The sequence below is a fragment of the Parambassis ranga genome, chromosome 7 (assembly GCF_900634625.1).
Source record: "Parambassis ranga chromosome 7, fParRan2.1, whole genome shotgun sequence".
Taxonomy (NCBI): domain Eukaryota; kingdom Metazoa; phylum Chordata; class Actinopteri; family Ambassidae; genus Parambassis; species Parambassis ranga.
Window position 1 is genome coordinate 16,502,649 of NC_041028.1, and position 27,119 is coordinate 16,529,767.

Below are 27,119 nucleotides of genomic sequence, written 5' to 3' on the forward strand. Positions count from 1 at the left end.
GTGTGTGTGTGTGAGACTCCTGTTTTGCCCTTCTTTGTGTCTGGAATAAATATGGATCCAATTGCTCCTCATTGGCCCTGCCACTCAAGTGTGGTGTGTGCTGTTGTTAAACCCTTTGTTCTCTGATCAGGGTTTGTACAAGGTCTTTAAATTTTAGTGGCATTAAATCCTAAAGATGTTTAAAAGTTCTGCTTGAGAACATTGTGACTCCCTGTAAAGTTTTCATTGTTTCTGTGAAAAGTGGCTCCAAATTAGAGCTCCTTTCCTGTGTTGTGAACAGTTTCTTTTAGCAGAATTTAGGGTTACTGAGATAAGTTTAGTGCTTCTGAATGCAGTATGGATGGATGGCCATGGCCAGAAGATGCCGCACAGATGTAAATGTAAATTTGTCTGTGTGTTTTGTTATGTAGCATTTGATGCATTGATGTTATACTGTTTGGAGTCAGCCAGTCTACAGTAATGAAAATGATTAGAGTAAATTCTACATTCTACATAATGATGATGACTGTCCTATTTATAAAAGCCTAAAACAGCACTTCGATGGCCTTGGTCTAGTGCAGTTTCCACTGTAAGCAAGGATTCAATGTCACACAATAAACAGCACAACCTGCACAAAGATATGAATCTGTGAAAAAACCCAAAGTGCACAGAACTATAACTTTTTTTATTTATATGACTAGATTTACATGACAAACTCACACAGTATATGGGTAAAAGTATGTGGACAACTAGCCACTGTGTGTGTGTGTTTTTTAGCCCATAGTCAAGGAATGGAAGGTTAGATCTGTTTACCATTTAGGGGTCTTAGGTTAAGTGTTCCTGTATTTTTCTTCTAATTATTTCATGGACACATTTATAAAATTTCATGTATGACTTTTTTATGATCATAAAATGTGGCTTATGGGTGGCCTGGGCTGGAAGTTACTGTTGTTTATCCAGAGATACACAAGAAGATGAATCTCAAATAAAATTACTAGTCATCCATCCCTGTACACCCCCCCCCCCCCAACCCTCCTCAATTACTAGCTGGCGATGGGGATTTCTGGCCCGCCAGACACAGACGGCCGTAAGTGCGGATGAGAAATATGTATGTACAGACGTGTGTCTGGGGGCTAAATGTTTGTGTGAACATCCTAAATCTAAAAAGTCAATTCACAATTATAGCAAAGCTGAAATGTGTGAGATGAGATGAAATGAGTGTCTCTGCAGGTGTGTGTGTGTGTGCTGCTCTGTGTGTCTGGCGGCTGCATTTTTTGCATGCCTCACTTTGGGAAAGTTATTGTAAGTGAAGCTCAGCACAGTCTATGTGTTTGCTTTGAGGTTTTGTTGACAAAGCGTTCTGGACAAAGAATTGAAAACAGGAAGTCATGCCTTTCTAACAGTGTTCAACTGATTATCATGTAATATAAAACACATCGCTGCCATAGTAGTGATTTCTGAAATGATCATATTCAAATGTGTAAAACTGGGTTTAAACATAAATAATGTTTATGCATAATGTGATCCGCTCACTGTGCTCACACTGCAGATGATAGTGTCAGACGGTGTGTGAATATATTACATATTGTGACAAGCAGTATCAACTGCGTGTGTGCCAGCACCACTAATGTTCATGTGAAATCTGTTCAATGCTGAGCTGGTCTCAGATTTCCCCTGGGGGTATGTGTGCACACACTAATAACTGCAGAACCTAGGGTTCCAACAGCCCCATGAGGAAGTGTGTATTTCTCTCTCTCTCTCTCTCTCTCTCTCTGTGTGTGTGTGTGTGTTATTAATCCTAGATGGTGCTGAGAGCAGCCTGTCTGGTTGGATCAGTGCCCATCATGATCAGGAATCACTTCTTTGGGTCGGCTCGTTCCGATCGCGTCTTAGGCCTTAATGAGGCAGCTCAGCAGTGTGTGTGTGTGTGTGTGTGTGTGTGTGTGTGTGTGTGTGTGCCTTCTCTGAATGTCTCAATGTGTTGTTTTAATCAGTGACACATGCTGATGACAGAGGAAGTTGATTGGCAGTTCTAAAAGTGACATATGTGGTCATGTGACTGATGAAGCCTATAAACAGGACAACCTTCTCTCTTAGCCTAGAAGTTTTCATGAGCTATATATGAATAGAATAGAATAGAATAGAATAGAATATACTTTATTAATCCCTTTGGGAAGGTCAGCACCAAAATGCACCTCAACCCCATTTAAGAACATACCACAGGCAATAGACTAATAAAGAGAGCAAAAAATCTAACTGCTAACCTGCCACAAAAGCAGCCACTGTAGATGCTACTTTTAGGCTATGTCACGTTCCCTGGTTAGTCCAGGGGATGAGGGGAAGCGACAATAATGTTACCTGGGCCTGAAGCACAGTGGGACACACAGACATGCACTCAACAGAAACTAATACCAGCATGAAAAAATCAATCATGGATTGCAGCAACAATGAGTCCTAAAACCTGGAAGAGAATCTGTTTTTTATGTGATTTAAAAAAGCTAACAAGTATGTAAATAGAACTACAAACCATACCAATTCTAACATTATCTTTTCATTCTGGGAATTGCAGTTGGGCATTAAAATCCCCCCCCCCCAAAAAAAAAAACTGTTAAACATTATATATAAGTATCATAAACTTTTGTTTTGTCGCAGAGCTTATTATCTGCAATAATCCAGAAGCCAGAGGAAAAATCCCATTGGCTTTTTGTCAAGGGAACTCATGAGATGCTAAAGTCTGTGTTAGCCTACAAAAATACATAATTCCTGCTGCACTCGGGTGTTCCTAATCTGGTTTAATATTCTGAGAGAAGAAGTTAAATCTAAATCAATACATGTGAAATAAGTGCATGGCTGATTTAGGGACATGCAGCACCTCCATGCATGGGTGAGCTGTACATTTGGGTGCACTGTCTGTGTGCGGGCTGAGCTTTAAAACCATCTTTTAGTAGGTGATTTCCACAGTTTCTGGCCTTTTATCTACCCTCACTGTGATGTGTTCTTAGAAATAGCAACAGGGTTTGATTAAAGTGAAGTTTAGAATTACAGGGTGATATGCAGTGCGTTTGGCTCAGAGCTAACTTATGTCTGCATATCAAAAACCGAGCATTTTTTCCCTCTTATTTATTAATACTGCATAGCTAAGACATCAAACTACATACCTGTATTCTCATGGAAGTACAAATGAATAAACATAAGACAAAATTATTCTTTATCCACTAACATAATGAGGATTTTATTATTTGCTGATCGGCCAACTAGATTTAATAGCAGTGGGAACTAGAGCAGCAATGGGCATTCCACTGAGAAGTCTGTGAGTGTGTGTGTGTAAATGTATATTTGTGTGAAAGGGACAAAGCTGTGGTCATGCAACATGCTGTAATCCACTCAGTGACCTTCACAACCTGCTCTGTGTGTGTGAAAATGTGCCACTAAAGCCATGCCTGTAGTTAAAGGTGGTCTTATCCACCCGCTGACCCTCTGAACCAGATGGTGTGTAACTGCATGCCTGTGACAGTGTGTGTGTGTGTGTGTGCCTCCTGGCACCACAGTCAAGCCTTACACCCGCCCACCCACCCTTACTGCCCTTCGGACAACCCCCCCTCTCTTCTTCCTGAGTCCTTTCAGTTGGGTGTGATCACATCAAAGTGAAACACGGAGGATTACAGGTTTTTTTGCCTCCAGGGATTTCGAGCAGGACCCCCTCTCCTTTTTTCTGCCTGATCCAAGCAAGCTTATTTAGGTTGCTTGGAGCTTTTTGGAGATACCATTCTTTCAGTCCAATTATCATGTCATCACATGCATTTAAATACTTATTTTAACCACATTTAGTCCAGAGTAAAATTCAGATTCATGTTTAGTCTGAATGCCTGAAAATCAAAGCAGACATTGCTAATTTATCAAATATAGATTCAGCTTTTAGCTACCAGTTGCTTCGATATGTCTTCCACAGTTGGTCCTGATAAATATGAAGATTTCTAAGATTCCTTAGTTGTGTATGGAGTTCTTGACAGTACATGGATGTCCCTGCAGAGCTTTGTGTACACCCTCTGATGACAAAATGCACAGGGATGTACTCATGGATGCGGAAAGTTTAACACCCACATCTCTCTCTCTCTCTCTTATCTTCCATTAATGCCACTCTCCACTGGGGCCCTTCTAATCCCTGAGGTGCCAGGAGGTCAGGGGACCGTGTCATTGCAGCCCCTCAGGACACACAGCTACATGAATGTCACACTTGTTAATATTAACATGTTCATTTCTATTTTGACATTTTTGTACGTTTTTTGTTCTGACTTCCATACATATTTGTGTTCTGCAGGATCTCACACACATACAGTAAATGATATTAATATGACATGTAACATGGCACAGTTGGCTCCATAGCTACAATGATGCTAATCATCCACTTGGTTGTGGTCAGTGTTATTTCATGCTGCTAATTTTACTCTAATGCAGGCCCACATATGTCGGCATCTGTTGAACAAATGTGTAGAACACAACACTCCCGGTGGGTGTCATGGCAATCCCAATGTCAGATCATTTCATGGGTATGTTGGCTCTGCTGCAAAAAGTGTGTATTAGGAATCCATTGTCCCTCCCTCGCCGTTGAAGAATCCGCCTGCCTCTGCATCTGTTCTCGAGGACCTTTAAAACATTCCTCATCGGGGTGTAGCAACAATGTCATGCAAAGAAGATCAGACTGGAGTAATAATAACTAAACAGGAGCGAAGCAGCTTGTATGATAACTCGATGACAGGATACCATGCAGAGTCAAAATTTGTCCAGATCTCTATGGGACTATATGGGTTTATAGACCATGACACCATAAAATCATATTCGGCCAAATTCACAAATTTTGCAAATAATAGCAGTGCATCTTGTGAAAAGAAATTAGCAGTACTTACTCTCCCAAAAACAACATTCTGCTTCCACTGAACGCGTGTCAGTAGGTGCAGTTTTTAAGGTCAATATGGCGTCATTAACTTTAATGAAGCATGACTTTCCAACGGGGAGCCTCTGGTATTTTCCTTTTTATTCTTAGTGCTTTGTTTTGGGTTGCCTTCAGAAATGGTTCATCGGTACATTAACATTAGTATAATGTGCACACAAGAGGGCATCCTTCACACTACTAAATAATCCACATACCTGATGGACCTATTCTGGGAGGTTGGCCCTCAGTGCTGGCCTGACTTCAATTTAGCAGCACAAGTAGAGGCTGTAGCTGAGATTCTTGGTTGTTGCCATGGTGCAGCTTTTCTCAGGTAGTGTTACTGAAGCTGGAATGTAAGTGCAATGAATTATTTAATGTCAGAATATCACAATAAAATCTCAATATCAGTTTGTGGGTTTCATCCCAGTTATGTCATCAGTTGTGTCGAGGCTTAAGTTATTATGTATGCACTTTATACTGAGTAATAAATCACCAGGAGACCACACTGGAGACATAGGAGACGTGGGACTGGTCTGATGGTGATCCCACTGCAATCTAAAGATCATTTCGGTTCAGTGACTTGCAATAAAACAAAGATTCACTAAGATGCTATTAGGAAACTGAGCCCTCATCTGTTTCAATAGGTCTCAGACAAAAGCTTTTGTCGGGATGACAGAGCTCACTCTGCAGCCTGCAGAGACATCAGAGTGGTTTATGACGGGCAGGTCAGCAGGGGGCCAGCGACAGGCTGACAACATACATATAGCTTTAATTGTGCACTCGTCCATATGCATGAAAGTGTTTAAAGCACTGAAGATAAGTGTGCATTGTGTGTAAAACTTTGAGCAAACAACACACACGCATACTTTAGTGAACCCCCTGATGTGAGACCCATGACCTGGTGAGAATGTGTGTGTGTGTGTGTGTGAGTCAGGGTTGCCAGGCACAGTACTGCACCTGCTACTGGAATGAACACTAAACAATACACCAGCAAGTGTCACACATTTACTCAGATTCTGCAAAGATGTTGCAATTTTACATGAAGTTTGAAATAAGACTTTATTATTGTCTGTCTCTACATGGTTGCGTGTTGACAATTCACCGCTGCTGACTTGATTGTAACGCCATACTGTCTGCGAACAGCAGCCCGATTTGCGCACACACACAAACACACACGTGTGCGCACATGCAGGTGAACACACTCCCACCAGCGAGTGTGTGTTGCTTTGCTCACTCTTGCTCATGTTGGATAAACTGAACTCCATTGACTATGCTAAGCTAATGGTAGTGATGGCAGAATTCCGCTGTGCTGCTGATGCAGCGCGAGTGCATTTGACCAGCATAAAATCGGCAGAACTCTGTCTGATCGGCAGACGGCAATCATGGCCGATCAATTGGTGCATCTCTAAATATTAGTATTTTGTATTAAATAGTGGCTGGGACATTATGGTGTATATGTTCACTAAGCCGACTGCAACAGTGTTGTAAAAGTTTGTGAGCTACAGATACATATAGGTGAAGTATGGTTTTGTAATACACTGTAGTTTGAGGTATAAATTTAATGCTACAAAGCATCTAAAGCCAGATCAAAGTTCAAGTGCCACCTCCAGGCATGTGCACACTCATATGTGTTCTCTTGGCTACAGTCCACACTGTTGGATATTATGCATAATCATGCATGGTGTTAGTAAATTAAATTATGTTGACTCTAGTAGCTAGTGTAGTACTTGACAATTAACAAACTGACCAAGTCACTGTGCAGAACATTCCCGCAGTCTGCAAGCATAGGCACAACTTTAATGAATTGCAAAATAAAGTCCAGAGCCAACTCAGAATTATCCTGTTTTTTATTTCCTGTATCTGTGTTTCAGGAATTCCATCACTGCCCCTTTAGGAGGCAAGTCTGCTGATGACACATTCTCATTCTTTTACCCAATGGAAACCAGATAAAATACTGGAAGGTTTTTCACAAGACACATATTTTCCAAACATTCCTCAAAATTATTTTTTAGACATTTCTTCCACACTTCCAAAGCACTTTTTTTTTGTAAGAACTAGCAACAATAATCTTACTGATTGTGTAATGCAGGTTTTATTCAAATTCTACAACTTGAAACTTGTATTTTCATACCTTTCTGTTTTCATGAATGTTTGACCCATACTTCAACTCAAAGATGATGTAAACCCTCATGTCCTACAGAAGTAAGCCAATTACCCTCTTACTGTAGTTACACCAGCATATCAGTCTGTGTATCACTCATTGTGTGTCTGTGTTTGCGTTGGAGTGATTTTTATCCAGACTATCTGCTATCTAAATACATCTACAGTATATATAGTATTCTGAGTCCAGTCCGAGTGACTCATAGCAATCACACCCAAGTTTCAAGCCTGACTTGAGAACAACGTGATAATAAATGAGGCATTTATTTTATGTATTGATTCCACACTTCCATCACTCACTGTCTGGTTAGGGACGTGTGTTATAATCATTAACACACAACTATAGGTTAAAAAAAACAGATAACACAGTAGCATCAACACACACACTAACACAGTGCATGCCTCTTTCCACGCCCCTCTCTCACCTCCCACCTCCCACCTTTTCCCCCTCCTTCTCTCTCTCTCTCTCGCTCTCGTTCTCTCCCCCCTCTTGAATTAAGACCATTATCCCTGCCTGCTCTCCCTCTGAGCACGTCTACTGCTGCTCAGCTCCTGTGAAAACTCTGTGGTGTGTGTGTGTGTGTGAACTCTTTGCGTTTGTGTGTTAAGAAGACTTTTATGTGTGTGCTCGCAGGGTTGTGTGTGTTTTTGTAAGTGGAGCTGAAGTGCAGCCGTTCATCAGTGGAACTGGCTTGCAGACAGGGGAATACTCAGATCTCACTGCGCCGCTTTTAAACTTGCGCACCAGCTGCTTCTTGGACCGTTTTAAGACTCTGCACTCTTTTTTTTTTAAATTATTTTTTTAAACTTAGTCGCTGTTCTCTCTCTGCCCTCGGGGCACCATTCCCATCATTGGAATTATTGATTTCTGAGAAGAATCTTTACAGGACAGGACTTTCTACCTGCCACAAATTTCTGGACAGTTTCTGGACTGTGAATTTTCAAGATACATTCTTGCATCAGTTGTTTTTACACCATAACTTTTCTGTAGTTTCTGGAGTGTCTACATGTGAGTATATTAGAGGGGAAACATTTGCCTCATACAGTTTTTTTTACTGCAATGAAGTTAAATAGGAAAAAAACCAGTGTGGTAACAATGGAAAGCATCTGTGCTGTCAGGGGCATGCTGGGTTCAGGTGGACGCTGATCCAGACTCGGAATGTTCTGAACTCTTGTGGAATTTGGTTTCCTTGGAAACGGATGGGCAGGTGAGTCCACTTTGGATTGTGATTTTCATCCTTAATTAGAAGTTATGATCATATATAAATACAGGTTTTTGGTGTTAAAAATGTTATATATATATAAATAATGGGCACAGCTTTGTGTTGAGAGAAGGTGATGATGAAACGTAGATCAATGAAGTTCACACTGTGCTCATCCTGCTGTGTGTGGGACCTGATACAAAATGTATTTCAAGTGATGCTGATAGCTTCTTCCTTCACTCTGTTATTTATGAGTCAAGTGAGTTGTCTTTCCTCTGAGAGCAGTCTGGATCAGATCCAGTCAGGAGACCAGAGGCAGCTCCGAAAGGTCTTGACTTACTGCTGCTTCTGGGTTTAACATGGCCAAATGGCCCGGTACCAGCGACCGGCTGGCTGCCCTCGCCTGAGTGGCTCCTTCACTGTCTCCTATTTCAAGGTTTCTTGTAACTTGACAAGAGGTTTAATAGTAAAACCAAAGCAAAGGAGTATTTTATATGACATTACTGAACACTAATAGACGTCCCTGTGAGTGTGTCAGCTCAGAGTTTGGGGGGTGTTTTTTTTTTGCATTGCTTTTGGATTATGGACACCAGCTGAGCAGTTTTTATATTTCTTTGTCCCATTCAAACTTTGAATAGAGGAGAATAATTTAGCCACTCTGAACGAACAGTAGCCACGGGTTCGCAGGCTGGGAAACATTCCATCCATGATGCTGGGCCAGATGGCTCAGTACCAGCAACCAGCAGAGCACCACAGCCTCCCCGGCTCCTTCATTCAGTCCGTCTCTTTCAGAAGATCCAGGCTCCCTGCCTCAAATCGTCTCGCTTTATCTTTCTCACTTTGTCTCGGATTAAATCCCATAAAGACCGATAGTCACTTTTGGCTTATAGATGCTTTACTTTGCTTGTGTTTGTGTGAAACTTTAATTTGCTCTGTGACAGGCATTACCCTTAGACCCTCCACTGAAATAAGACTGTACTTGTAAGCTGCATTACACAATGGATACAGAGGCTGCTTTTAAATACTTTCCTGAACCTTCATATGACTAAGCTTTGTACTTATTTGCTCCACGTGTAAATAACAGTGACTTTCAACACAGCCTTTACTTTCATTTTGAAACTTAAAAAGCACATAATCCTGCAATTTACATTGTGCTGTTTTGAAGCCACTTTTTACATTCTTGTTGCATTCCTCTCTCATGCTTACATGCAGACTTGCTCCCCTGCATCACCTGCTTCTTTTTGTACTTAGGACTTTTTGCTTTAATGCAATTCTGGAATCAGATTACACACAAGTGCTTTACATGCAGTGGGCTTTTCTTTAACAGGCAAATGCCAATACCGGATTTTTATCTAAAGGTCCAAAGATGTAGATCATAGCCAAATCAAATAAGTAGCTATAACTAACATATTTATTTTTTACTAACAAACACTGTTGTGATAGTTAGTCACCAAGCTAAATAGCTAAGCAAAGCTAAACTTACAGAACTAATAAGCAATGGTGCAAAGAAACAATAAAAACATTTGAATCACTGCTCGGCATGCTTATGCTGAAGTGTGACCGTGTGCAGTTCACACAACAGCCACTGGTGTCGCTGTTAACAAGGGTTGTCTAGTTCACACTTTCAGGCTATTTCACACCTTGTGTGTGTGTGTGTGTGTGTGTGTGTTTATTTCGGCACCTTAAAGTATTTCAATACTTCTACATATCATGTCATGCCATCTTCTCAACCAGCAACAGAAAACATTGTATTTGGTGAGGTGATGACATCAAAACGACACAGAGCATGCGTGTAGTCAACAAGCTGCGTGGAACCATTTTCATGGCCACATGACCTCATAAACTCCAATCAAAACTGGGAAGGTCTGACGTGTGTGTCCATACAGACCTGAGAAACTCCGTCTGGTACAGAGTCACACAACCGTAACAGTAAACAAGGTGTAAATATCAACGTTAACGAGATGTTTTTAACCTTCAAACCAAATCAGTATCACTAATGTGACACACACATTGTGTCACATGAGATGTACTTCATGTTATGAGCACGTTTTAGTGACAAAACGGTTAAACTTAAATAAAGTAGGAATGAAAACAGAATGCATTGTTGTGTGTGCAAATGAAATGACTTTCAGATGTGTTTGCATGAACATGACACCGGCCAATAATAATGTCATGATTTAACATGCAAATTTCCAAATCCAGAAACTTAAGACTGTTTATAGTAAACACTGCTTTGCCCCCGCTCTCCATTCTTTTTTTGAATTTTTCAATAAATCCTGCACTCTATCTTCCCTTCCTGTCAAACCACATTGTTCAAAAGCCACCAGTTACCTGCTGTTTCAGTCATTTACTCTGTAAAGATTAGAGCCCCTCCTCCTCTTCCTCCTCCTCACCCCTTCCATTTCATTCTTCTCCTTCATCCATCCATCCCTCCCCGCCTTTTACTTCTCTGTTGCGGCGAAGCTTAGACTTGTTGGTCACAGGCCAGGGAAACTCTTTTCTCCCTGCAGGCAAAACAATTGGCTCCTTTCTCCATCACCTCTCGCCTCCCTCATTTTCTTCTCCCTCCCTCCTTTGCATTCTCTTTTCTTTTCCTTGGGACTGTATGGATGCTGGCAGGGAGCTGAATGTCGATATTTTGTTGAATTCATTCATTCCCATATACGCTCACTTCTTTTCAATCCTCCTTTCCCATTCCACCAGTTTCTTCTCCTTTCTTCACATAGCAACTTTTCTGCCTTCATCTCATTTTGCCATACTTGTATCCACTCATGTGCCTCCTCCCTTTGTCTTTCTCCTTCTCACCTGCTCTACCATTTCATCATGTATCACACTCCTCTTCCTCTGAAGGACTACAGGTTGAACTGCTGATATCCATTCATTCATTATTACGTGCTGTACTGTAGAGTTGCACTCTAACCTCGCTCTGAAAAGCCCATCTCACCCCGGAGGCGGGCCGCTTTTGTCCGCTTGTCTCTATTTAAGTTGGTTTTTGACAGGAGGCCGTGCCCCCCCACCTAGAATCCCTCTCTGTGTCTTTATTTTTAATCCACTCCCTCTTGGCGTGCTGCTTCACTATGTCTATTGAAGCTGAACTGAATGCAAGTGTCAGCGGGCCCAATGGCTTTTTTATTAAGATGCATTATGGAACATGTGAGGAGTTGTGTATTAGTGTGTGTGTGTGTGTTTTCCTGCGAACAGGCAGTTTGTAGATAAGAATATATGATGTCTGTGTGTGTCCTGCTCATAATTTTGCAATAAAGTTAAGTTGGGCAAGCAACAATAACAGTGTGTTGGACCCATGATAATAGATTCAGAACAAACACACACACACACACACACAGCTCGGGGAGACCCAGAGGAACAATGGGACCAGTCGTTCCTTTTATAGCAGCCGACAGGAGTGTAAGCTTCACTGCTGCCCCTGTCACTCCCAGGAAATGTGAGGTGAATTGTGCGTGCATGTTTGTGTGCGTGTGTGTTTTTATTCGTGTGTGAGCTGCAGCTGCTGAGAGTGCTGACGTCCTTCTCCTTGACACACTGCAGCATCTTTGCAGCTTGTAGTGCAGAACCTTGAGCGCTCACAGTCTCATCCTTCTTTCTGTCTGCTGCACGAAAGTTAAGATGGGCAAAGAACAATAACAGTCTGTTGGACCCATGATAGTAGATTCAGAACACACGCACACACACACACACACACACATACACAGAGTTTATTGCACACACTATCACATCTTTGACAGTGACTGGCTTTCTTTACCCAAACCTGAAGCAGACCACCTCGTGCTATTCTAAAACACAGGATGGTGGTTCTGTTCATGGCTTGCATATGTGCTTTTGTCTATTCATGCATGTGTGTGTGTGTGTGACTGTGTGTGTGTTTACATACTGCAGGGTATGTGCGAGTTTATGTTCCTGTTAAGCTCTGTCCTGTTGTGTTGTGGCCTGGGAGCCATGAGCTTATGAGAGATCTCCTGTCTCCATGCTTCAATGGCTCCATTATTCATAAAACTCTGTGCCAACAGCCTAGACGGGTCTGTGTGTGTGTAAGAGTACTGTGTGTATTTTGTCATCGTTGTGTAATTTGGTATTCATATATGTGTTAAAGTGAACACTGTATCTTTTTTTTTGTCTGAATTTTAAGTTTAAAGTGTAAAATTGTTCCAATGTTGAAGAATGAAGACCTTTATGTATTTTAACAGAGATAACTACTAATCCTAGCAGCAACTACTGATGGATCGCACACTCATGTAATAACACATTGATGGGCTACTAAACAGTGTAGCACCTAGTCAGTTAAACAAGAAAGGAAGAAGTGGTATCAGAGATACTGGATACCTGCATGATGATCTTTTAAAATGAGCTCTGAGTTCTGAGAGATTATTTGCTTTTGGGACAAGGCTGTTAATCCACAGTGTAGTCTGATGTGAGTTTCATGAAGGGAAAAAGGTTGTAGGTGTGCGCTCGGCTAAAGTGCGGATTTCCCATTCATCCTGCCCCAACATCTGGGATGACGCTACTCCAGCAGACATCTGGACAAGCTAGCTTTGTTTGTATTGACACAAATGGAGCTTGCACAATAAACCCTCAGTCCCATTCTGACACCCAATCTGGCTGTGTCATGTCCACAGTAGTCGATCATGGCCACCAGGTCAATGCTTGTGGCAAAAGAAGGTTTGCACTGTTAATAAGCTATAGTATACAAATTCAATTGACTTGACAGCAGGAAGTCAGACACAAGCATGGCAGACAGAAAATAAAACACCAAGGGCAGCTGGCATGGTACATTACTGTGCTACCACTAGCATCAGTGGAGGAAACCGTGTTTAAGTACTAAAGCAATATTAAACTATTTAAATAGGTAGGCTACCCGAATCATCATGAATAGAAAGTAGTTCACACCAAGTATCAGACAGGCAAAGGTTGTTCTCTTTAAACTCAAAACAGATCATCACATGATGTTGTGATCTTTGTGTGATCTTGAAACTATCCAGACAGACTGGGCATGGGGTCAGACTGCACTTACAATGACTCTCAGTGCAGGTATTGTTTTTATGATGGTAGAACTTTTCTACAGCGTTTAAAGCATGAAGGGCAGTGATGGAGGTAATCGGTAGGTAGGAGGAGAGAGAAGAAGTCGACATTGGAAATGAAACAGGGGAAAAGCCAACTGTCTGCCTGTTAATGAGTGCCAACTGTGAGGTGCAATATAATAAAGGAGACTGTTTCTAGTCAAAGGCTTTATTGTTCTGGCTGACCGCAGAGTCCAAAGTACTCAAAGAGAGGTGTGTGTGTGTGTGTCCCACGAAGATGTTTTACAACGCAACATTCATATACATGCAGACTTACAAACCCCGCTGACCTCATTCCTGTTTTGATTGTGGCTGAGTTGTGGCATCAAGTTATTGGGGAGTTTCCTGAAACAACGACACATAATATTCAAGTCCAGCTGTGAACGAACTTTGTAATTATTGACAACAATTCAAAGCCAACAGTGGGCTCACTCACATGAAGCTAGGCGCTGATGCACTCATCCATTCATTCATCCGTCTACGTCACTGTCGGGTCATTAGTCCTCAGCCACAAAGACATCTCATTTGGTGACAAAGTCTGGCTCTGCGGAGGGAGCGCGAGAGAGAAAGTGAGAAAATGAGGGGTTTGGGGTGTGTGTGTGTGTGGGGTGGGGGGTGGTGGGGGTGTGTGTTCTGTGCTGGCACTGCCACAGACATGGAGAGGCTGTGCTCGGCTTGGCAGTGTTCACATAGTGTATCTCTGTCACACACACACACACACAGAGTCTTCAACACCGTGGACAGTGTGCGTCTGTGTGTGCTTTGGATAGTGTCCCTACTGTCTTTCTGTAATGTGAAGAGATTATAGTGTTGTTGCCATAATAGAGGCTGGCATTAACATAGCCTGGCAGGAGCATCAATATGACTCTGGCTAAATATACTTCAGACGCCAATGTTTGTGTGTGTGTGCGCATGGGGGCATCCCTGGCTTTAGCACTCATATGAGTTATATATAAAAATATGTATTTCTGAATCTTCTCCCCATTTGTGTCTATTTTTAGGTCTCCATGCCCATGTGCAAACATTTTGTTCCTTCTTGGATGTGAGAGGTGAACTTGGCTGTCCTTCACGAGTGGAGCAGCAGCCCGGCCAAGAGCGAAGAGCTTCAGAGGCAGAGTGGACATCTTTAAAGATTTACGCTGATCAGAAGGAAATTAAGGAAGACATGAACTAGAAGCTCCTTTAAAGGATCCTTAAAAACAAACTTAAAAAGCAGGTTGCTGCTTTTAAATACACGGACAGGAGAAGTGTTAACTGTGTCACACTGCTGGACATTAATCCCCACAAAACCGTGCCAAGATGATGACCATGATGATGATGATGGCGGCCATGATGGTCACCTGCAGCTCTCTGTTCCTGCTGGGGCTGGCTGCTGCCCATGCCTCTTCCAGCACCGTGGCCCGCACCTCCTCTTCATCTTCATCTTCCTCCTCCTCCTCCTCCTCCCCACGCATGAAGCTTTCATACAAAGGTAAGCACCATTACAGTGTTTCCTTCCACACACACACAAACTTTCAATTCAGCCATATCCTTTTCAAAGTAAACACTGCTGAACAGTAGCCAGCTGTAATTTGTGGTCGTTGTGATTTAGAGACACACAACCAGATGCGCGCACAGTTTAAGCACACAGTGGCAACGGTTTTAAGTTTCATCACGAGCGCTGCATGTTGGAAGAAAGCAGCTCGATGCCCAGCACAACCACAAAAACCAGGGATGTGTTCCATCACTGAAAGCTGGCAATTACAGCCTGAGCTAACTCACCAAGGACGCGAGGCTCACTGAAGGCCGTCTGCCCAGTGGAGATACAATATTTGCTCCCTTTAATTTTGATAACACACAGCAAGATCAAATGATGAAGAGTTAGAATATTTTAGTTTTATTTGATAAAAAAACATTATTTTATTTAGCTAGCAAGGACAAAGAATGAGCTAAAACGCAGGATGTGTGGTGGTCATTATCGTAGTAATTTAAGTCACAGGGAGTTGTTTTCAAAACGATCAATGGGCGACTGTAAGGTGAGGATGATACACACTTTCGTCAAAGTCAGGGTTGGTATAAGGCCGTAGTTTTAGCATGGAGGTGATGCGTCCCCACCAATGTCCAGTGATTACTAAGTTGTCCCCTCCGAAAAAAACAGATTCTCATTGAGTGCAGGAAGGGTTAAATTTTGTTCTTGTCTTGGGTCCTACCAATAGATATCCTCCTATCGTTGGTCCTACCCAAAGCCCTTGATATTCTGATTCTGACTGGGTTATATCAAGGGCTCTGGCTCAAGACAGTTGTTGGAATCTTAGGTCCCCACCAATGCCAAAAGCAAATCTACGCCATTGGGTTGGTACCTCATACATTACAATGTGGGCCACAATGGAGTCATTAGCATGTTAGCATGTCATATTTAAGTTTTCATTCTGGCATATTCGTTTGGTGCATACTTGGATATAGATTTATTTACATAAACCAATTGGTCTTCAGATACCTTTATTACTGAGCACCTATAGAGGAACCTTTTAAAGTGGCTGGCAGAAAAACATCACAGGCACGTGCCTTCTAATAGGAAGTGTCCTCTTTATGCCCAGGGATAATGTCACCACAGAATGGTGGAACTAAATAAGTCCCTGATGTCATGCAGGCGGCGAATGGGTGGCGTCAGAGTCTCAATTAAAGTTATAAATTCACATTAGAACAATAGCAGGCTAATAAAGCCACTTTAATGTGCAGAGGGCTTTGGTCTTTTTTTTCTTAAGCTCCTGGTTTAAGCCAGGCCGGCAGGGAAGGATGCAGTCCCTTTATTTCTTCAGCCTCTCGAGCCAAGAACACTGTTTTTTTTTCCATTGGCTTGAGGTAACTATTATAGCTTAAATTTACAAATACAAGCTCATTTTTCCTGGGCACTGTTCCTCCAGATTTTCTTCTTGCCAGTTTGGAAGCAGAAAGGACACTCAGTTTTTCCATTGAAAGCAATATAGTGTCATTACTGTCAGAGGATTTAGTCTTGCCTGTTCACAAGTCACTCGCCTTAGGACAGAGCTTAGAAATGTTGTTTAAATATACTGAAACGACGTGGTAATCTTCTTTATCAACCACATGACTCGTTGCAGCCCTCCAGTCAACTCACTGATTTGGATCTGAAGACTCTGATGACGGGGTTGTTCTGGCACTGGGTATTTCTTGGGTTGTTGTTTACTCATACTTAATATTTTCTTCAAGACTTAGAAAACAATACACACATGGACATAACACCACTATTTATATTGTACAGCAGAGTTTTCTGCAAGAATATGACCTGATCACATGCTATTTTGTCCGAACATCCAACCTTCCACTTCCATTGTCGATTACAGATTGAGTTTCCAATACAACTGAGAGTGTATCTTACTGTTATATGTTTAGATTTGCAGCAGTTCCATGGAGTGCGGCGGTTCGAGCTGGAGCGTTCCTGCTGCTTCGGCGCCCTGCTGTTAGATGAGGAGAGGGGACGACTGTTTGTGGGGGCCAAGAACTTCCTGCTTTCGCTCTCATTGGACAACATTGCCAAACAAGAACACAAGGTTGGCCTGAAACACAAATACACTAAACTAGACTAACATGAGTGTGTCTTTAGAATATTTAACAACAATAGTGTTTTTTAAGTTGCAGAGCCACACTTTAGCCATTATATACGTACAAACATCCACACTGAAATGAATAAAGACTCACAGAAAACTATAGCTATACAAGATAAATACAGCACATTTCAAACATCTGTTCACAGCCATTTGAAGTAAATTACACGTTTTTTGTGTCACATCTTAACCTTCATTCCTTATATATGAGTGAGTTTGATTTATGACCTGGCTGTGTAGATTCACCATAGTTGAAGCCTGTTTTTCAGTGTGTGGTTTGGTGGGGGTGGGACAGAGGAGAGGGAAGCAGATGGGAAAGGACAGAAGTGGAAGGGAGAGGAAGAAAGAAAGGTGTACTGAACCAAAGTTGAGAGAAGTAAAAACCCTCTGTTTAGTCAGGATGTTGTTTTATGTGAAGTGAAGCGCCTTGTTCAAGAACATGTTATTCATTTATGTGTTCTTTTAGGAATTTTAAAGGTCAATGTAGTTTGATCAAACATTTTAAGATATCAACAGCTGTGAAAAAGCAACAGCTACTATGTCTCAGACCACATGTGTTGTGTTGCAAGTGGAATACTTGTGTGTAATACCACTTTGTACCTCAAGGCTGTGTGGTCAATTCAATGTAGCATATATGGCAAGGCTTTCAGTGTTTATGTGTAGTATGCCTGTACAGGACCCTGTATAATGATTCATAATGTCCTGTAGATCACCAAACTGGCCACCGGTGTATTAACAAGTTTTCCTTTTCTGATTTTAAGAACCTTTAAGAGGTTTTTTTTTGTTTTGGGGAATCTCATATTAAGCAGATATTAACTAAACAACTAATTCATCCAGATTATGAGTTCATGACCCTCACCTTCTATGTTTCAGATCTACTGGCCCGCCCCTGTTGAGTGGAGGGAGGAGTGTAACTGGGCTGGCAAGGATATCACTGTAAGTCTCGGTACACCTCCTGCTTTTCATCCCATTTCATTATACTTTATAAAAGTACACAAATCAACACAATCTGTTTATTTTTCTCCACAACCTGTCAGCTAAACAGACTGTGAACGAGGCCTGATGATTCCTCATCAGTGTGCAGACACCACACATTTAACACACAGTTTAAATAAGAGGAGGGCCTCCTCTTGGAGGAGGTAACTGTCCATTCCTACCCAGCTGAACACAATGCTACCTTTTAATCCACTGGAGTCATGGGAGTCATCACAAGATGGAAAACACCACATTTAAACAGATAACATGTAATAATAGGTGCAGCACTCCCACTTCTGGACCAGCCATGTGGTGAGATCACTTCCTCACCACATGTTTATTTTACACCGTATCTGACAGAAATCTACTTAGTCTGATGCAAAGAAAGACAATCAGAGTGTTTACTCCAGACTGGACTGCTTAAGGCCTTATGCAATAATGTCATTTTTAAATGTTGTGTAAATGAGACACTCTTGATCATTATTATTGATCATAACCACAGAGAAAGACAGTAATAAGGGTTTGAATCTCAGATGGCCCGATTAGTGCTAAGTTAGTCAGATTCACAGCCAGCAGCAAACCAGCTGCAGCATACTCTATCTATAATACACTAAGTACAGTCATCATGTTTCCAAAAAAACAGGTCAGAAGTCACAGAAATCCGATTACAGACCTGCTGCATGTAAACATGTTTGGTCATATTAGGTTGCAGAGCAGGTTTGTTAACTGGGAAGGCCTGACACAGGATAAAAAAAAACGCATGTCCTGCCCATGACAAGCAGCTGTGACATTGAGCCGCAGATTAAATACATGAAAGACTTCAAATGTGAGGCAGGCCAATCACAAAATTTGATTTGTGTTGATGTGATTCTAATTTGGTTGTCCGTGATTAACCCTACGACCCGCTTCAAGTGCTTAGGACAGTTTATCCACACACACAGGCCACCATTATAGCTCTCTGAGTCTTTTTCAACTGCCAACACATTTTGAAATAAAAAATGTTCTATTTTAAACATCAGCAATACTTCAAAGAAAGTGCTGGTTAAATACTGTATGTGATTATTATGTCTAAATGTGATGTTCTGAGCCATCTTCACTGACCCACGTGTAGAGTTCACCATGTGCCTATTAGACCACCCAGGATTACATCACACACAAATAGCAACTCAACATATTTGACAGTGCATATGTGTACATTTATTCATATAAGTATCGTGTGTGTGTGTGTGTGTGTGTGTGTATAAAACAAACCCCTCATCAGTGTGATTACACAGCTGTAGCAGACAGACAACGAGCTCCATTCATACATAGATCCAGGCTCCAGTTTCACCTGACCAGGAGACTGTGTGTGTGTGTGTGTTCAGGTTGCTTTGTGTGTGTGTGTGTGTGTGTGCCCTGTTTGTATGTGTGTTTGGGAGTGAAAGTAGAGAGGGAGGAAGAAAGGGAAAGGAAAGATAAAGAAAGATGAAGGATCTGTGTTGGAAGGAGTTTTTCCCTGGTCACTTCTCATTTCTGCTTTTTCAGCCTTTGAAATGTTATTTTTATCCTTTGTTAAACACTCCCTAAGCTCTTCTTTTCTTTTGACTTTTTTTCTGGGTTAAGATTCACTCAAGCACACTGAGAGTTAGGCTGACCTCACACGGTTCACCCCTAATTAGAGAGAAGTGTGTTTTCTATAGGATGAGGCCAAACACTCTCCCTCCCGCTGGACCTCTCCTGCTCCTATTTAACCGTCAGTCCTCTTTTATTCCCAGTCTCCCTCTCCATCTATACATCGCATCTTATTTATTCCCTGGGAACTAGAAACGCATGTTGTTTATAGTGCTCTTCCATCATTTAGATGGTTGCTTTGTAACTTTGTAAATATCAGTTGTGATCACAAATAGTTGCATTTGTTTCATAAGAGAACAAAACAGGGATTTATAGTGCTCAGACACAAATTACATATTAGGCAAGCTGTATTTAATTAGGTAATCAGCATAAATGTCCCAGGCTGAGGAAATGTCCCTGCTGTTAGCCATGTAATCAAAGCAGGCAGAGGAAGAGTGAAATAATGATTCTCATGGTAAATAGACCAGGTAGTGAAGCCAATATCTCCAACATGTTCTTCATGGTTGTTTTAATAGCCTTTTTCTATTGACTACATTGGCTCATGTACGTTCTATTCTTGGTAAAACCAACCAGAAGGTGGAAAGCATGGATTCACTTTGACTTCAACAACATGTATTATTATCTCGTGGGCTCCCTCGACACAATGCAAAGAGGATTTTTTCCATTGGCCATTGGAATTATTGCGAAAAATAAATTCTTTACAGGTTTTAGGACTTATTTATGTGAGTTCTGTTGAGTGTGGAAGTTGGAGGAAGACTAATAGCAAAAACTGATGGAAGGAAAAGAGGATACTGTTTGATTACTAGAGATGTGATGGAACACAACTGCAAATCTTGTAGTTTGAAAAAATAGATTCAAATCTTTTTGTAATTATATCAGATATTTAGAAATGCCCTTGGTTTATATCATAGTTACTTTATGTAAATTGCCAATTCAATGATTGTTAAGATTCAATAAAAACATTCAAAATGCACAAAAACAACTATGACATCATGCCAAGTACTGTGCGGCAGAGATATCTATAAGGTTAGCATGCTAACATGCCAACCTCGAACCTCTTCCTAATGTGATAGCACAAGATGCAACAATCTGTCAATGTCCAACATTAAAGGAAGAAGAAGATCCTGATCAACTTTTTCAGTCCCAATAACACACAGAGCCACTCTGGTCTGACACCATCACAAATATTAGTCCAACAACCAACCATCCTGCTTATACAGATCTGCTGATTAAACTACAACCTCAACATGCTTACCTTGTTTCCCCTTCAACAAATTAAATTGATATTATTTCTCTTTGTTCCAATCAGACTTCAGTAATCAGTTTAAATGAAATAAAATCTTACATATCAGTTTATCAGCACTGCACAAACTATCACAACAAGTACCAACAAGACAGATGATGATTTGAATAAGTTGCCCACAAAAAGACAAGTTTTAAACACATCATCACTCACACACACACACCCTTATACCACAGGACAGCCAGCTAACATGCACGCAGACACACTAAAACAAACACAGACACATGCACATAAACACAGTCAGGCAGTGGCGGTAAACAGTTGAGAGTTCACCCCAGACGTTCAGTCTGACTCAGCAATGTGAGGCGTCACTGCGCAACCAGAGCCATACTTAAACACACAGACGTGGTGGATTGTGTGTGTTTTAGCCCCCACTCTGTAAACCACCTAACACACAGACACATGAATGAATCATCAAGAAATTATTAGTGAAAGTAGTGCCTATCAAAATGTTTGTGATGTAAAACAACACACATATACAGACAAAGCGTCAGGGTTCCTATTATGGTTCAAAACACTGATATTCACATTTAATTGCTTTCTGTTTAAAACTACAGCTGTTTTCTGAAGGTAATATCTCTAGAATTTTTATCATTAGAAATGGCCGAAGATGTATTTCAAGAGCTGAAAAGGTCACATATGCTGTATGAAGGAGAAGGTAGTATAGTCACACCAGAGAAGGGTTGTCCCATTGATTTCAATGGAAGGGAGCAGATATGAGCATGTCCTATTTTGTAGAAGGTAAGAGAGTTGTAACCATGAAGACCCAAATGATGTTTTCACCATCATGTCCTAGTGGACAGTATGAAAAAATGGGGTTAGCGGTTCTAACCGTACCTATCTATCTATTTATTATGTTAACTCGCTTTAACCCAACTAAATGGTGTAGCAGGGTGGTGCAGTGACTGTTGTCTCACAACAAGAAGGTTCTGAGTTGGAGTCTGAGGTCTTTCTATGTGGAGTTTGCATGTTCAACCTGTGATTTTTTTCTGTGATGTTTTCTCAGACTACTTTGGCTTCCTTCACACTGGTTAACTGGGGACTCTAAAATGGCAATTGGTGTGAGTGTGTGTATGAATGGTTGTCTTTGTGTGTCACTGCTATAAACTGGCAACCTGTCCATGGTGTAGCCTGGCTCTATTTCAGCTGGAATAGGCTCCACCCCCCACGTAATGAGATTTGCTGATATCTTTGTCAACCTTCGTATACATGATGTTAGCCATGCAGTTAGCAACATGTTGGGCACATTGTTATTTGTACAGACAAATGATATTGAAGCAATTTGGAGACAGATGGAGTCCAGATATCATTTTATTCAAAGAAAAAATGTGTCAAACAAATATCAAGTGCTCCATTGTCCTGTTCAGCAGAGGCAATCAAAGGCATTCCTGGGCTATTACAATGTGCTGTGTTGTGCATTTAATAGATTTCTACTGTCTACTACTATTGCAGCCCAGTCATATCCTCTCAGACATTAAAGTTCCCATGAACTGTTGGGCCACAATCAACAAACACAAAAAAGGAAAGAAACCAAACGATTAAAATAATGCAGCCGATTGACTGAAAATGAGGGCTTTAAATCGACGAAGCTTTGACAGGGGCAAAGATAATACTTCACTCACCACACAGGCAGAGGCTGCAGGGAGGTCACAGGCTGACTTTTGCTCACTGTTTCAACTAATGAGTCGGTGCTAGGTCAAAGGTTGACCAGTGAACCCTTGAATACACCCCACCACCTCCACCACCACACACACAGAGGAAACCTGATTGCTGTTATAATTCACCTTCCTTGTTCCCCTCCTTCCTTTCGGATCTTTTCAAGGTCTTTCAAGCATCGTTTTCTTTTTTTCTGTGTGTGTGTGTCCTACTGCTCTCTTTGTCTTTTGTCACATCAAAGAATTCACTTTGTCAAACCCCTGCTGCTGACTTGCACCTTCCTCTGCCCCCTGAAACACACAGACTCATCAGTCTAGTAACTGAGAAAAAGAAGGAAAAATGTTTGGATGATAACTTTTTGTTTGCATGACAACTTATTTTAGCCATTTAATGGGATAATAACATGGGATAAGAGACATTAAATGAGTTTTATAATGACAATGCCTCAGCCAAATGTTGAGTAGAGTAGGTCCCTTTAATGTATGCCAGTGATAAAATGTGATACCATTTACTGGGATGATGACATCCAAAAATGTCACATGAAACGCACAAACTTATGTACAACCAGGTCAGATTCATGTCTTTCCAAACTTCTGGTGACCTATGTTGTAATTTGATCTAAAGACAGATGGCACAATGGATTATTAGAGTAAAAACGGGCAGGAAGTATAGGGATGGATGTGTGACACGTGTGTGTGTTCATAGTGCTGCATCAATAGAGGAAGATAAATGATGTTTTGTGACAATCAATCACATGATTTATTCTAGAGGCCACTAAAAATAAGATTTTAATAGTGTGTCCATGTTTGTGTGGTCGTTCTTGCTCTGTGGCCATTCTTAAAGTTTTGTGTGTGTGTGGAGACTTGAGAGAGAAGCTATGTGAGGGTTGTACATCTATAAACCAAAGTCCAAGCGGGACTCCCATCATGCAAAAATAAAATAAAATAAACAATTCTCTTCTCATAAAATTAAAATGACTCTGTATCCACATGTGTGTCTGTCTTTCAGTCTGACTGTGTAAACTATGTGAAGATTGTGCACCACTATAACCGCACCCACCTGTACGCCTGTGGAACCGGAGCTTTCCACCCAACCTGTGCCTTTGTGGAGGTGGGACACAGGATGGAGGTAAGGGATTATACAAAAAAAAATCATCCAACAAAAACACACAATTAATAATAATACACAAAGAAAGGAGTCTAAAAATATGCTATATCTCCATCAGGACCATGTGTTCAGGATTGACCCCTCAAAGGTGGAGGACGGGAAAGGGAAGAGTCCGTATGATCCTCGACATAATGCTGCTTCTGTGCTCATTGGTAATTACACCCATCTATATTAGATGGTTAAAGTATGTGACTAAAAGTAAATGGACACCAGTTGTGAAAGTGGAAATCTACTATTCCTACCAGTCTGCTAGATTTGTAGCTGATGATGTGATATGGATTTATTGATGGCTCTTCCCTAAACAATCAATGTAGTCTGGTGGAAAACCTTCATCAAAAGTAACAAATCCTTAATGGGCTGGGTAGGCCAACAAACATGGTGGATTGGTGTCCATATAAATTTGTCACCTTAGTGTATTTGGGTTTTTATGAAAAACATTAGCATCCCTTTGGAGCAATCATTGTGATTGATTGTGTTTTAGGTGATGAGCTTTATGCCGGCGTGGCCACAGACTTGATGGGACGGGACTTCACCATCTTCAGAAGCCTGGGGAAACGCCCTTCCATTCGCACCGAACAGCACGACTCACGCTGGCTCAATGGTGTGTTCATGCATGTGGCAGATTATAGTGTAGTCCACTGAAAATAATCTAACACTGTACATTCTTTCTATCAGAGCCAAAGTTTGTTGGTTCCTTCTGGGTCCCTGAAAGCGAGAACCCTGACGATGACAAAGTTTTTTTCTTCTTCCGGGAGACGGCAGTTGAGGCTCAGGGTTTAGGAAAGTCCACCTACTCCCGTATCGGACAGCTGTGCAGGGTGAAAGATTGTTTAATCACTGAAGTCCAGCAATTTGAATTAAACTTGAATGCAGTGTCTTGATAAATGTCTTGTTTTATTTTGACTCAGAATGACATGGGGGGTCAGCGGAGTCTGGTGAACAAGTGGACGACATTCCTCAAGACCCGTCTGATCTGCTCGGTACCAGGAGCCGATGGCAGCGACACATATTTCGATGAGCTGCGTAAGGCCACAATGCATATTGTACTCTATCAGACCATTTATGATATATGAATAGTATGAACGGTTTCTTTATCTGAAATAGTGATTTAGTGATCCAGTTTTTCAGTAGGTAGAAAAACCAAACAAAGAGTTGAGAATTGGGCTGATTTTCCAACCTTACTTTTTTGGATTTTTACCCAAGTACACATACTGTGGGTGCAAATGGAAGAAAAGTATCATAAATTAACCAGGGTTTCTGACCTCAATTGTAGATTAGACATTCAGACCCACATTCCATCAGCCTGAGTGAGAGATTAATTGGTAGTAGATTCTGGCCCTGATCTGAAGTCGGTGGTTTGCTGTGGGTTCAAACAAAGTTTGTCTTTCCCGAGTCTTCTCGTGAGTGTGTTGTGCCAGAATTCAGAAGTGAGGCAAAATTTATAAGGCTAGAAGAAATATTTTATGATAAAGAAGACCGAACTCCACTGATAAATCTGACAAATGTTAGGTTCCAGTTAGTCTGAGCGTTTTTAACCATAAATATTTGAACTGGGAGACTGTGTGATTTTATCAAATGTGACTTCATACTGTGAAAATTCTAGAGAAAATCCATCCAAGTGTAAATCATGGTTGTTGCTCTATGTAAAAATCAGTTTGCAGAACCTCATCTCAGAGCAACAAGTGTCCAACCACAGCGTCCACCAGATATGCACTGAGGAACAGACAGACAGACAGACTGACAGACAGACTGATTTATTGAGTATCAATATTAGAACAGACAGCATAGCATGCATAAAGGGTATAAGCATAGGATACTAAAATCAGTGCATGTACAGAATAGACTAGAGGTAGGTGCATGGGTGGGGAAAATCTGCTGTTGGATGCGGGGTGCCAGCATCAAATTTGCACAAATATAAGAGGTATTTACTATTTACTATATGCAATATATACACTACAAGAAGGTACAAGTTTCAAATAAGTTGTCTATTTTTGACTAGTCTATTTTCTGCCTGATTCTATGTGAATGTAGCTTAACTAGCTACATTAAAACTTCACTGACTCTATTCTCTCAGCTCTTTAAAGCACAGCTGGATACAGAATTTTTAGTCAATACATGAAACTATGATTAAATCAAGTACACCTGATTAAAAACTGCTGCTTTGCTGTACAAATTTCCATGATGTAATAAATTCTGTAAAGAACTCTTATTAGTTCACATCTTCTAGTTGTGTGGCTTGAGTTATAACTCTCTTGATAGATCTCTCTGGTTGTATCTTTGGGCTATAATTTGATCTGATTTTAGGCTTATCTCATGACAGTGAAGGATAAACAAGGTGGAAAAATTTGTCCAGATTCTAACCCCACCTCAGGCTACATCTGTCCATCACATTCCCTTATATGAACAATGAGTCTCTTATCTTGACCATAGGTGTCCTGACCATACTTAAAGCCACATAAACAGAGAAGAGACCTCCCTGCAAAATGTGGTTATTTGAACTAAAATGCATATACATTTTAACAGGTTTATACTTGCTGAATATAATCCGCTTCATGTTTGTTGTAGGTCCCATCCTGGAACACAATACTATAATGGGACTTGATTACATATTACCAGTGACTGCATGAAGCTGCAGTGGATTTTGTTCCATGTCATGACCCTCGGCTATCAGGAAAATGTCCCTTTAAAGTAGTTAGACATAGCCAGAGGGCTTTGTTTATCTTTCTCTTAACCTTTGACCTCTGGACTACTGCCACCTGACCTGAAAGTATGCATGTGTGTGTGTCCTTCCTCAGGCGATGTGTTCCTGCTACAGACGAGAGACAGAAAGAACCCTCTGGTCTACACGGTCTTCTCTACGTCCAGGTCAGAGTCTGTTCACATTGTGTGTGTGTGTCAGGGCACGTGTACGGACATAAGAGAGAGGGAGAAAAATGTGTGTGTGTGTATGTGTGTATTGTGTGCATGGTTGTTGTATCTCACCCAGCTTCCCCTGTCCCCCCCAGCAGCAGTGTGTTTAAGGGCTCAGCTGTATGTGTCTACTCCATGAATGACATCCGGAGGGCCTTCCTGGGGCCTTTTGCTCACAAAGAGGGGCCCAACTACCAGTGGGTCCCCTTCCAGGGAAAGGTCCCCTATCCCCGCCCAGGAATGGTATGTGAATAACCATTGAGGTGCACCAAGAGAATAGTTTGTAATCAATGTACACAAGTATACTACAATTACACTTAGACTTACTCAGTTACTTACAGTTGGGCTTTTAATATTGCATTTCAGTGAACAGTTTTGCGCCATCTTGCCTCAGTGTGCACTGTCAAATGTATACTAACAACTATTAATAACTAAAATAGTAATGATAAATTCTCAGGGTTAACCAGGCTATCAAATTTGCTACCATGCTGTTTGGAAATCAGCTAATGTAACAACGTAAATACTGCTGAATCTGCACAGTCTAAGCTTAGC

General features: G+C 41.3%; 1 protein-coding gene across 3 annotated transcripts in view; it reads left to right on the top strand.

Annotated features, from left to right (window-relative positions):
* Positions 1–27,119, top strand: part of sema3b (sema domain, immunoglobulin domain (Ig), short basic domain, secreted, (semaphorin) 3B) — a 58,008-nt gene that overhangs the window by 23,341 nt on the left and 7,548 nt on the right. The window contains exons 1-11 of one of the 3 annotated variants that reach the window (XM_028409353.1): positions 7,577–8,277; positions 14,345–14,814; positions 16,734–16,891; positions 17,819–17,881; positions 23,499–23,618; positions 23,716–23,809; positions 24,139–24,258; positions 24,333–24,475; positions 24,566–24,680; positions 26,453–26,522; positions 26,663–26,810. In XM_028409353.1, the coding sequence (XP_028265154.1) occupies positions 14,643–14,814; positions 16,734–16,891; positions 17,819–17,881; positions 23,499–23,618; positions 23,716–23,809; positions 24,139–24,258; positions 24,333–24,475; positions 24,566–24,680; positions 26,453–26,522; positions 26,663–26,810 (1,203 nt within the window). In that variant the 5' untranslated portion in view covers positions 7,577–8,277; positions 14,345–14,642. Of the gene's footprint in view, positions 1–7,576; positions 8,278–14,344; positions 14,815–16,733; positions 16,892–17,818; positions 17,882–23,498; positions 23,619–23,715; positions 23,810–24,138; positions 24,259–24,332; positions 24,476–24,565; positions 24,681–26,452; positions 26,523–26,662; positions 26,811–27,119 lie in introns of those variants that run through there. The other 2 variants (XM_028409352.1, XM_028409354.1) reach the window with 2 other exon arrangements.